A 13,417-nucleotide genomic window follows, 5' to 3' on the forward strand; every position below is an offset into this window, starting at 1 on the left:
GTAAATGTACAAAAGTTTTTCTAATAAAAGCCACAAATAACATTAAACAGAGTTACAATTTAGAATACAGCTTCCTTGTTTCCTCTTCTAATAGCCTGTAGCAAAAAAAACTTGGAAAATTATTTTTTTAACAAAAGTAAATAGGTAGAGTCAAAGTGCATAACTTCGAAATTTTTACAGATAGAATTTTTTTTAACATGTTCCTGGTATTTTACCTTACATTTTTTTTCTGAGGAGCGAATTCTGGAACACTCTGTATAGAGTCAAGATAAAAATTAAAAGCCTCACTTTTAATATTTTTTCATGTTGCTGACTTGACACTTTTCTCTGGGGCGCAAGTTCTGGAACACCCTGTATTTGTGAATGGAAAATCAAATTAGGGATTTCTTTTATGCGATGCGTGAACGCATTATATGGTAGTGGCAGCTGAGATCAGTTGTAATTCATTCATTTTAAGCGATAAATCATTATTTGTCCACCTGAAAAGTGTTCAAAGGTGTTGAAAAGGAAAAATTGCGCTATGGTTTAATTTAGGTTGATGTTTTTATTAGCAAGTTTTGTGAAAAACGGACCTTCTCATCCATCATTATAGATTTATGGACGGTAGCACTGCTCGTGAAGAATACAAATAGGTGTACGTCACGCTTGTTTCACGAAAACTTTCAGCAATTTCACTAATAATAGTAACTAGAAAACAATAATCATGCATTTGGTCTACTAGCATTAAAACGCTAGTACCAGACGTACTAAATCATGAATGTCTTCGATACCTTTGTATGAGAAATGAAATCTACCTGCCACTTGGATCGAATACAATACTGGACACCTGTAGCGCTATGGCACACGCGATCTTTATATTACATATTCCTATAGTGTCAATGTTGGTTGTAGATGGTCTATTATCGATTGATTCGATGTAAAAATTAAACAATAGCACCGATATTGAAATAAAGACACACTGGAGATCGCCTTAAGTCACGCAATGTCGAATATGACAACCTACATGTTTATGGCCGTGTTGAAGAAAGGAATCTGTTGTCACGCGTCGTGAAATGCCAGCTATTGATCGTACATCGATTTTTTCTTCGGATACTTATCGAACCGGATAAATCATAATCGCTAAAGTTGTTATTCTAACCGCGCAACACACAATCACCCAATGATTTTAATGCACCTCACTATTAAAATCAGTCTATTTGTAACAACAAACTGCATAATAATAATGATTTCTCTTATACAGGGTTATTCATAAGTAGAGACCGGATTTCCTTGCACTGATAAATTCATTTTGCGAATTAATACAGGTACCAAATTTGAGGACAGCGTAAACCGTAAGTTGTTGCTTCCAGGAACCAAATTTTCTAGTGCAAAATTCGATTATTTTGCCAGAAATTGCAAATTTAACGAAATCAATAAATGAAGCAGTTGTAAATGGTTCCTTTTCTAATGAAATAAGTGACATTGTAAAAGATCCAAATTTATTAGCTTCTTATACTTTTGCTCCACTTACCAGTACACACATTGGAAGAAGTTTTTCAACATACAAACGATTGCTGACTGATAATTTCATAATTTTACTTCAGAGCATCTTGAAATGCATGTCATTATAAATTATAACTCTGCGATTTTTAATTAAAATTAATAATAGTAATGAAACGACAATAAAAATTTAGTTTTAAAACGTGTGTTTTTTTAATGCAAAAAAGTGCAAAACACCTCGTTTTTATTGCAAAATGTTTTTTTATGCAAAAAATACGGTCTTTATTCATAAATATGAAGCAATATTTGAACCTCAAAAATGACATTACCCAACAATTTTTTTTTAATGTGATTGATCTATTGACACGTGTATTAGGGTACATTAACATCTCTAATTACGAATTTGATAAGAATAATTCTCTATCACGTACAGATTTTAAGTTACAGGAAAATAGTTTATCCTAAAAATTGTTCATTTCAAATAGAAATTAATTAAATAGACGTCGAAAGAAATTAATTTATTCACTAAACAAGAACAATGTTGAAAGATGTATAAGATTCTAATATAAATCTGTTGTAGATGAGTTTTTTGCAAAAGCTGACTTTCTTAGGGTGTTTTAATTTCCCTTATCAGAAACCAGCAGTAATCCCCCATCATAGCTGGATCCCATCTCCCTTGGTACCTTTTTCCATCGTCAATATATCCTGGTGGAACCTTACCCCTTGCTCATCACTAACTTCACCCAAATTTGGGGGAAAAAAATTTAAATGAGAATGGAGAAAATGAATTTTAAGTGTTTCGTTTTTCGGCGATTTTGTCGAACATATGATATCTTAAAATGGCTAACTTTAAAATTTGACGTGTTATGGAATTTTCTTTATCATTTTTGAGTTTAGCACATAGACTTAAACCAAAAATTACTGTTTTCTTCTCAGTCACAAAATGCTTGTTGGTTAGTGTTATCAGCAGATTTCGGTTCTGACTCCAACAAAATTCCTTCTACAGTTTACAAATCATTGTGTTTGTGAAATTTTATTATAAATTAAAGATCAAAATTACAGTTTCCCATTTACGAAAGATAAGGAAAACTTACGAACTCGTTAAAAAAATTATTTCATCAAATCATTGTTATTATTATTCATCATTATTCTCATAAAACATACAACAGCCTGGAAAATTGTTCCATACTTAAGGTATATACAGTTTTTTAAATTTTAAATGTGTTTTTCCTCTTTTCATAAATATTTTTATTTTTTATTATTGTTTGTTTATATTTTTTCTAGAATTTAGTGTCTTATTAAAGATAAACTATATACAGGGTGTCCCAGCGAATTGAAAACGTCCATTAGTGACTCCAACAAAATTCCTTCTACAGTTTACAAATCATTGAGTTTGTGAAATTTTATATTAAAATTAAAGATCAAAATTTTTGTAATGATTACAAAAAAACGAAAAAACAAAATATGAGCTGTAATTATTGGAACCGGAAATTAAGTAGATGTATCCGGTTTTCGAAATTACTAGTTTAAAAGGTATGTTCTCGCAAATTATCATTCCAAATTTTTAATATTTGATCAAATGGTTCTGAAGTTATTTTCCAAAAAAAAAACAAATTTCCATACCCACATTCCCAGGGCCGCAAAATTCTTATCAGTAGAGATAGGACACGAGTTATTATTAAAATTAACATCATTTTATAGCTCATTTTTGAGGTTCAAATATTGCTTGATACGAGTAGAAGTGGTACTATTATTTTTTGATTTAGTGTTTTTTTATCTTATTGATGAAAAAAATTATTTACTAGAAAACTTTCTCAATTTTTTTTTATATGAGAAAACTACGATGTGTCAATAGAATGCAATGGCCAATGACATAATGCAATAATTATTTCACTTTACTACTTTTAAATAATTCACGACCGTTTGTTATCGATTATTTGGATGTGTCGTAATTATTACTAAATTATTCACGTTGATAATACATTGTTTATGTCTTTTGATTTAATTATGGGAAATCGTGCAAGTATTTGAGTGGATTTCGGCTACACGTTATTCTAATTTGGTTAATGTCCTATTAATACACAGCTTGAAAACATCAATTTGTCAGGTATTTAATTAAAATAATTTGAAAGACAGCACAAAATTGGACCAATTTAGATACAAAGTCAGGTATGAAGCGGTCGCGACCGAAAAAGTGGTATTTCGGGTAGTTCTTTATCGATCGATCTACAAAACTCGACCTGCTATTTGTTATTTTATCCGATAAACTCTCTCTATTAGTCTCAATTAATCGGTAATTTGAGTAGGTATCCGATCAGTGATCATCGCATTTCAGATAGTCGTCACAAACCGGATTAATTCTAATTATCGTAAATTGATAAGTGACGCACTCGTTTGCATTCATAGTCTTTAAACTTTTGCCAGAAATAATAAATTAAAAGGTTTCTAAATCCGTTACGAGGATATATAAAGAACATAAATTTATGATTTACCCGAGTGCGATATGAAAATCTATTCCGCTTAATTGAATTGAGAAATTAAGACAAGGTTTAGAAAGGGGAAAAAACCTTCTTCACTATTTTAAGTTGACAACTTCGATTATTGACAATAAACATTTAAACCATCTGCCGATAGGCAAACATGTGTTCCCTAAATAAAGCAGGAATAAGCTATGTGTGTCTATAATCCAGGTATTGTACGTGTTTTTTGTCTCCTAAAGATTTTCCTTTGTCATGCAAATTTTAAAAAACGTTTAACGAAACTAACATGTGTGTTTTTTCCTACCTATACTTTGGTGTGATGTCATGAAATTTTATCGAGAGCTGATGACTTGGTGATTTATATTATAGAAATGGATTGTTTATTGACAATACGTGTCTTGTATTCGCCAAGTTTAAAATAACAAACATCGATCTCGTTATGAACGTTTTATAAAAATAAATCTGATAGTGCCGTGTTTATTATTAACCTAAATTCGACGATTCAGCAAAATACATACCATCACCGAGTTAAAAAAGTCCATTAGTGACTTTTAAATAGTTAAATTGTATAGGACACTGATACATACTAAAATTATTACCTAAAATTATTTTCAACTGTACAGCATGTTCTAAAAATAAGTTACGATACAAACTTGTGTTTTTCTAAATTCAACCTTATGTTTTTTAACATTTTTGGATGTAACCATTTAAAAGACTATCGATTTTAGAAATAAGACGTTTTTTTGACGAAAACATGAACTTTTTAAAAATTTATGAAAGCTAGAAGAAATTTTTTCTTACTTTTGCAAAGAAGAAAGTACAGAACTTAAAGCTGTAGCAATTTTTTAGTGTTTTGCTTTTGTAAAGATTAATAAATTAAGAAGTTTGTTAAAAGTTAAATAACTTAAAAAATTTAAATGAAACACCCTATTTTTTATTTTTGCATGTAATAGATTGATAAATTGTCTATCTAAAAAAATAAACTCTTAATGTCTAGAATTGATAAATGAAAAGATATTTTACATTCAATATTAATTGTAGCAACAATGCGTATCAATATCTGGGTATTGTCGATACTATGGCAAATTCGAATTATTTTATTATAAAAATAAAGAATAATAGATTCAGTTTAACACAAATGTAATTATTAAGTGATATTTCTTCCATCTCTTGTGCAACTGAGCACTTTTTGGCTACTAAAACAATAGTAATTATTTTTTTTTATTGTTTAACGTTAAATATCTTTTTAGTTATTGATTATAAACACCTAAAAGTAAATAATTTTAGAATGACAATTTAACAATCTTTTAAATGCAAAAACAATAAATAGGGTGTTTCATTTAAATTTTTTAAGATATTGAACTTTTAACAAACGCCTCTATTTTTTTATCTTTGCAAACACACTAAGAAAATGTTACAATCTTATAGCTTGTACCTTCTTCTTTGCGGTACTAAAAAAAATATTTCTAGATGTCTTAGTTTTTGTGTAATAAATTTTTAAAAAGTGCATGTTTTCGTCAAAAAAATTGTCTTTTTTTTAAAACTAAGCAAAATCGACCAATAAAAGTTTAGCTTAAAAACATTATCATAAAATTCTACATCCAAAAACGCTAAGAAACATATAGTGCTTTATTTAAAAAAACACAAGTTTGCATTGTAACTTATTTTTGAGACACGCTGTATAGTTAGTAGATTAGTATCTATCAAAGGTCACTTTTTCAACTCACTGGGACACCCTGTAGAATTTTTGTTGAAATCCGATGAGTTTATAAGCCATTAAAATGATTATATTATAGGAGTATCATATTTTCCAAGTTTTATTAAAGCAGTGAGTTGTTTGTTGAAAATTTTAAGACATGTTAATTAGCTGTTTTATGAACATTTGAGTCGCCGCACATTCACACTCACAAAAAGCGTTTCTTTTGTGTTTTTGTTGTAAACCACAAATAAGGATCCCGTCAATAAAATCCGAGCTCTCCACCCATCATGCTGTGAATGAGAAAAGAATTTTTCTAATATCCCAGATGGTGAATTTTGATATTATTTAGTTTGCACCGGAAAAGGGCTTGTGTAGGTAGCAATTTCCCTCTAGGGAGTCATCCTTTAACTTCCTCAGTTCTTTTAAGACAATCCCTATGATTAAAGCCTCGCTGTCAATCTGTATGTTTTGATCTTTTTGATGTAGTGCCCTCAACATCCATTAGCCGGGTCGAATGACATTTTTACGACGTATTAAAATTTGTCAAAGGGTTGCACATAAAGGACTCGCATGTCCAGATGTTTGCCAATCGAGCCCTCACTTTGTTTAGTTCCTGCTTTGTCGAGATGGACATCAAAAAAAAATTCACATACACAAAACCTCTCCTTGTCGCTTATTAAAACTAATTATCTTTTGCAGGATGCAGGGAAACTGCTTTCATTTATGCGATAACGAGTACAAAAATTCTCGAGATACTACTAAAAAATCAAATAAGTTTTCACTTTGAAAATAATCATTTATTCTCCAAGAGTCAATTTGGGTTTAGATGTAACAGATCGACTACTTCTGCTTTACAACTCGTGTCACAGCTAGTTTTTGATGCTTTTGAAAATAAAAATCACGCCTTTGCAGCTTGTTATAATTTAACTAAGGCTTTTGATTGCATTACCCATAGCATCCTCTTGCATAAACTGAAACACTATGATTTTTCTTCTAATAGTATTGCTTTAATATCGTCTTATCTTCGAGATCGCAAACAATTTGTTCAATATAAAGATAAAGTTTCCAACTGTCAATATAATAGATTTGGTGTTCCTCAAGGATCAGTATTAGGACCTTTATTGTTTAAAATTTATATAAATGATATTCCCATGGCGACTCGTTCTAATATAATATTATTCGCAGACGATACCACAATTGTAGACAGTCACAGTGATACTGAATCATTACATAATATTGCCTTATCCTCGGACAATGAAATTAAAATATGGTTTGAATCAAACAGATTATCTCTTAATGAAGACAAAACACAATTGATTACATTTTCGTTACGGAACATCGACAAAACTCCAAAAGCCATTAAATTATTAGGTCTTTATGTTAGCAATAAACTTATTTGGGAAAATCACGTAACATTTATTGCAAATAAAATATCACAAAAGATATACGTACTAAGACAACTCCTGCATGTTTCATCCAAAAAAACAATTATCATGTCTACATACAAAGCCTATTAATGTACGGTCTACTAATGTGGGGGCATTTTTGTCATACGAAAATTCTATTTGCCGTCCAATGTAAAGTTATTCGGATTATTAATAATTTAAAGAACAGAAAGTGTTGCCGCAAGAGTCATTGTACATTTTTTGTTGTTTACTTTTTGTAAAAAATAACTCTTCAAAATTTTCAACTCAGGACCATGAACACTTCACTCGTCACAAAGACTTACTTCACCATGATTTCTTAAGATTAAACTGCTCTCGAGATGCTGTTAACTATTATTGTTTAAAACTCTTCAATACATACACAAAACCTCTCCTTGTCGCTTATTAAAACTAATTATCTTTCGCAGGATGCAGGGAAACTGCTTTCATTTATGCGATAACGAGTGCTGCAGTGACCCACGCGATTGCAAGAGCTTGCAGCGAAGGTTCGATAGATACTTGCAACTGTGAAACGCATTACAAAGGAAGACCGCACCAAGGAGCCGTCGCCGGAGTCAGAGACTTCGAATGGGGAGGATGTTCGGATAATATCGGATTTGGGTTTACCGTCAGTCGCGAATTTGTCGACGCTGGGGAAAGGGGCAAAACCATCCGAGAAAAGATGAATTTGCACAACAACGAAGCCGGAAGATGGGTAAGTAAAATAACAGAGGAAAAAATACTTGTGTGGCAAGCGGTCGCAATCGAGTAAAATTAATGCATGACGCGTCGGTATGGATCCCAAGAAGGCTAAAAAACTGGATTCGATTTAGTCGGTTGCAATTTCCTTAGACAAGTATCAACCAACAGCTTAGAACACATGTTCCGACGGCAGCATTATTCGTGTAACACAGTGTCTCACACCGGGACGTCCCTTGTACATGTAAGGACAACTGTGACCCGCAGGGTGCCATATTACATGCTTTTTTCACTTTGCACGTAAGATGAATTTTGATTCTTTTTCGCAAACAACAAATTGGTTTTTGAATCTCCGTTTTTATTTATCATTGATTCTCAACTAAATTCCTTATGTTTTTAAATATTTTAATGACCGCCATAAACTTTTGCCTTCCGCTGAAACTAATTACAAGAGAAAACTTCACCAAAACAAATTGGTTCAATCGTGAATTAAAGGAAAAAAAATCTAACTTAGTTTTTATGTACAGAGTGGTTATAAATGATTTTCATCTAGCCAGCTTTGGAGTTTTTTTGCATGTAACTTTATTTGTGCGGCTCTACTTTTTTGAAAGCTCTAGTTCTGTCATTAGTGTCACTTATTAATTAATAATAAATTGTTGTTGATTAAATTTTTATTGTTTCAACTAATTTCCAATAACAATTGATAATAATGTATACTTTGGAAGAAAACAAGTTTATAATTGAAGTATATTTTCGAAGTGGACGCTTAGTAAACGGCGATTTTTTAATTTTGAGTTCCAACAAGTAGGAACCCCTATTTTCGTAAAGCGGCATTTTTTACTTTACATGGAAAATTCATAGCTGGCTAGATGAAAATCATTTATAACCACTCTGTATAATTTGTACAAAAACAACACTATTTCAAAATCAGTTTTTATCGCATATAAATCCCGGTACAGATCTGATCTCAATAATGCAAAAAATATGTCAATAACCCTTTTATTTCTAAGTCAAATAACAAATGTAAAGCCATGTGGTCAGTAATCAAAGGAAAACCTCAGTTTCCTAAATCACATGTTACCAATATTGTTGACAGTTTCAACAATTATTTTTCGAATATTACTGAAAATATTATTGATAGATTGGAAAAATCAGACTCAACTCTTGCTAGTAATTAATAAAAATACAAATTCTTTTGAATTTAAATCTTTTTCAATAAATGATGTCAGAGATGCTTTTAACAAATTTAAAAAAAATAACAGTAATGATGCATATGGTATTAATTCCACTATCATTCTGACTATCAAAAATCTCATAATCTCTCCCTTAACTAAGCTTTTTAATATGTGTCTAATTACCAATGTTTTCCGGTAATGTTTAAAGCTATCAAAGATAATACCCATTTTCAAAAAAGGAAACGTTAATGATCCTGCCAATTACCGACCAATTTCTTTAACAGTTATCCTCTCAAAAATTCTCGAGATACTACTAAAAAATCAAATAAGTTTTCACTTTGAAAATAATCATTTATTCTCCAAGAGTCAATTTGGGTTTAGATGTAACAGATCGACTACTTCTGCTTTAGAACTCGTGTCACAGCTAGTTTTTGATGCTTTTGAAAATAAAAATCACGTCTTTGCAGCTTGTTATAATTTAACTAAGGCTTTTGATTGCATTACCCATAGCATCCTCTTGGATAAACTGAAACACTATGGTTTTTCTTCTAATAGTATTGCTTTAATATCGTCTTATCTTCGAGATCGCAAACAATTTGTTCAATATAAAGATAAAATTTCCAACTGTCAATATAATAGATTTGGTGTTCCTCAAAGATCAGTATTAGGACCTTTATTGTTTATAATTTATATAAATAATCTTCCCATGGCGACTCGTTCTAATATAATATTATTCGCAGACGATACCACAATTGTAGACAGTCACAGTGATACTGAATCATTACATAATATTGCCTTATTCTCGGATAATGAAATCAAAATATGGTTTGAATCAAACAGATTATCTCTTAATAAAGACAAAATACAATTGATTACATTTTCGTTACGGAACATCGAGGAAACTCCAAAAGCTATTAAATTATTAGGTCTTTATGTTACAATAAACTTACTTGGGAAAATCACATAACATTTATTGCAAATAAAATATCACAAAAAATATACGTACTAAGACAACTCCTGCATGTTTCACCCAAAAAAACAATTATCATGCCTACATACAAAGCCTATTAATGTGCGGTCTACTAGTGTGGGGGCATTCTTGTCATACGAAAATTCTATTTGCTCTTCAATGTAAACCTATTTGGATTATTAACAATTTAAAGTACAGAGAGTGTTTCCGCAAGAGTTTCGCGGATCTACAAATCATGACGATTCCATCATTGTACATTTTTTGCTTACTTTTTGTAAAAAATAACTCTTCAAAATTTTCGACTCAAGACCATGAACACTTTACTCGTCACAAAGACTTACTTCACCATGATTTCTTAAGATTAAACCGCTCTCGAGACGCTGTTAACTATTACTGTTTAAAATTCTTCAAAACTTTACCTCTTAGTATCAAAATATTACCTTGTAATTTGTTTAAAAACTTTGTCAAAGATTTTTTAGTGAAAAATCCATTTTACTCTTTTGAGGAATTTTTTAGTTTTGATTTTTCTGTCTTATTATAAATTAGTCTAAGAATAAATTAGCTTATATGTTTATTTACTTTGTAGAGTCACTAGACTTGTGTAAATGCCAGTGAGGTATTTTAACACTAATAAAGCTATTTGATTTGATTTGGTTTGATATTTTATGAATCGGTTTTGTTTCTAAAAACAGTAAAACCGAAACGAGTTGTCGTTGAAAATAACTATTATTTATGTGCGATTAAAACATTCTAATGATGACTGGTGTGAGAAAAAGGTTTGATTTATGCAGAAAGTGGTCATTACTACCGGGTGGTCGTATCGAGTTTTATTAAAATGCATATTAACTTGTTACTGGCCGCGAAGACCGCCCATTACTAATAAAGTGACATTCGCTCAAGGCGTTAGGCCGCGGACGAGGTTTATTAAGTTGCAGACAATACACATCTTTTTCTATTTCCATCTATCGAATCGAAATATCACTCTGTGGTATATTTTCAGTTCGAAGCGACAAGCTTTCGGCCGCGAGCCAAACGTAAATTAGTGCAATTACTTTCGTATAAACCACTTTGGCGAGAAATACTCGAGCGCGAAAAGATTTACGTCGCAGTGGAAAATTTATTAGTCGCGGATAAAAATGAAAATAATGGTCGCGGTTCTGCGTTAGAGATGGTATAAGAGAGCAAACTGGTTGTTTGTACTGTTTGCTGCCTATTCAAATTAATGTTTCATTTTACATCATTCATCCAGAATGGATATTTTCCACTATTTAGTCTAGCTCTCGGAAATGTCTTCGTAACAAATTACCATTTTCAGGGTGACAGTCTAACTATCACGTTTTTCTGTTTATGTTTCTCGATGTGATTGCACGAATTCTGGCCAAAGATATGTGCCTTTGAAGTCGATAACACTAATGAGAGAGCCAATGCTGCCGCTATTTATCGTCTTCAATTAATTTCAACGATAGGAAAAGCACTACAACGATTTAATATCGTCAAATGCAACAACCAATGCTTTCTTTAATAATAAATGAGACCCATTCTATTTTAAACTAAAATATTCGTCTTTTTCAAAGATTACACAGCAAAACTCTGTTTCAAGTATTATACAGTAAGCGGCAAAATTATGGAATAATATTCAATAATATTAATAATTTTCAACTTGATTTAAAATTTTACCACCAAAAATTAAATAATACGTAAAGTTTCAGAAAAAAAAGTGAAATTTAACAAGAAAGAAACATACAGTTTTAAATCAAGTTGAAAATTTTGTATTTTTTGAGAAGAAATTGACCTGTTCGAGCATTTTGTCAAAACAAAATATTTACAATTTTAATAAAGAAGATTATAAGGTAATTTTGCCGTTTACGTATAAATAAATCCCTCTAAATAATATTTTACTCGGAAAATAGTGTAAGCTTAATTGTTTTTTTAACACAACTCCGTGCTGTGGTAGAAAATTAAAAAGTATTAAATATATAATATATAATAATATAATATAATATAATATAATATATTAACTCAAAAAAGTGTTGCTTAGAGTCAGTATATGTCTAATTGGTGTTGATTGTTAATCTATTTAAAGTTTGTTCTTTTCTGAATTACACGGAAATTTTAAGTACAAAAATTGCTATAAATCTAAAACATTTATTTAAAAAAGTAAATTAACTAGGAGTATAAAATATGCTTTTCTTAAATTCAAGTTTCAACAAACGAGATGTACAACAAAACAAAAACTTTTCAATACAAGAATAGGTTTCTGGTGTACTCATGAAGTTCCGTATACTTATTAAAATAACTTTTTTTATTTATAGAAAATAAAAAATACATTCTAAAAAAGTCATTCTGTTATCTTTCTTTCTGTAATCAGTAATCACTAATCAAATTTCAATGGGATTAGCGATAGTTTGGTTTTATACATTTCCTTGTCATATTTTTTAGTAAAAATGTTTATGATCGTCAACAATCATAAATAAAAATTTCAAAAGATTTAGGAAAATGTGTTCAACACCCTAGAAGACAAGAGACACATTTTACTCTTATTATTGATACAGGGTATTAAAAAAAAATTGTAAAATATGTAAGGAGGTTTTAATAAACATGGGTCCGCAAAGTAACGGTTTTGGAGATGTCGAATGTGAAAGTTTTTAGAATTTTTACTAAAAGCTTCTTTTTTTTTTGTTCAAACAGATTGTTTCAAAAAACAAATAATTTTCGAAATCCCCGAAACCGTTACTTTGCGGATTCATGTTTATTAAAATTTTCTTATTTGTTTTGGTCCATACTATTACCTCCTGAAATATTTTATAATCTTTTTTTAACACCCTATATACACCACTAGAGAGAAATGCTATTATTTCTTTGGTGCTTTATAGTCCTCTGGTTATAAACGGCACCTCAGGAATAATCGTGCATTTTTGATTATCATGTTTGTGGTCGCAGAATACTATAAATACATCATCATAAGCAAATTCTAAAAAAATTCTTCTATTGGATCATTTAAAAAAGGTTTTTCTTTTGAAGAAAATACAATAAAACAACAATTATTGAAAATAATCACGAGCAAGTAATAAGATACCACAGTGACAGGCCCGTAGCTAGTGGGGGGCCAACCAGGGCTAAGCCCTACTTAGCATGTTCTGAACCCTACTTTAAAACTTTGTCTCTTTTAACAACTTTCTTTAGAAATAATAATGCATAAAATTATAATACAGACTGAACCAAAAGTAACGCTCAAAATTCATATCTTTGTTATTAGTCATTTTTCAAAAAAATCCTCGCATAATTCGATTTTATTTTTTTAAATGACACTATAGAGACATTTATGACGTCATTTGTTTTCGAATTTTTTTTTAAATCTCAAGTGACATTTTTTTTATTACTGTTTTAGATAGTATTGTATACATCGTCATCTTTCTGGTAAGCATAAAAAAAATCAAAAAAATAAAGCAAAAAAAATAAAATAAAATCAAAAAAATAAAGAAGTTATAGAA

The 13,417-nt window shown here is 30.4% G+C and overlaps 1 protein-coding gene across 1 annotated transcript in view; it reads left to right on the top strand.

Moving 5' to 3' along the window:
* The window catches only part of LOC123013201 (protein Wnt-1), a 21,377-nt gene that overhangs the window by 5,864 nt on the left and 2,096 nt on the right, over positions 1-13,417 (top strand). The window contains exon 3 of the mRNA XM_044411594.1: positions 7,511-7,797. Within this exon, the coding sequence (XP_044267529.1) occupies positions 7,511-7,797 (287 nt within the window). The remainder of the gene's footprint in view (positions 1-7,510; positions 7,798-13,417) is intronic.

Source organism: Tribolium madens, unplaced genomic scaffold (genome assembly GCF_015345945.1).
Source record: "Tribolium madens isolate multiple individuals breed KSU strain unplaced genomic scaffold, Tmad_KSU_1.1 Scaffold_96;HRSCAF=242;Tcas5.2_LG5, whole genome shotgun sequence".
Classification (NCBI taxonomy): Eukaryota; Metazoa; Arthropoda; class Insecta; order Coleoptera; family Tenebrionidae; genus Tribolium; species Tribolium madens.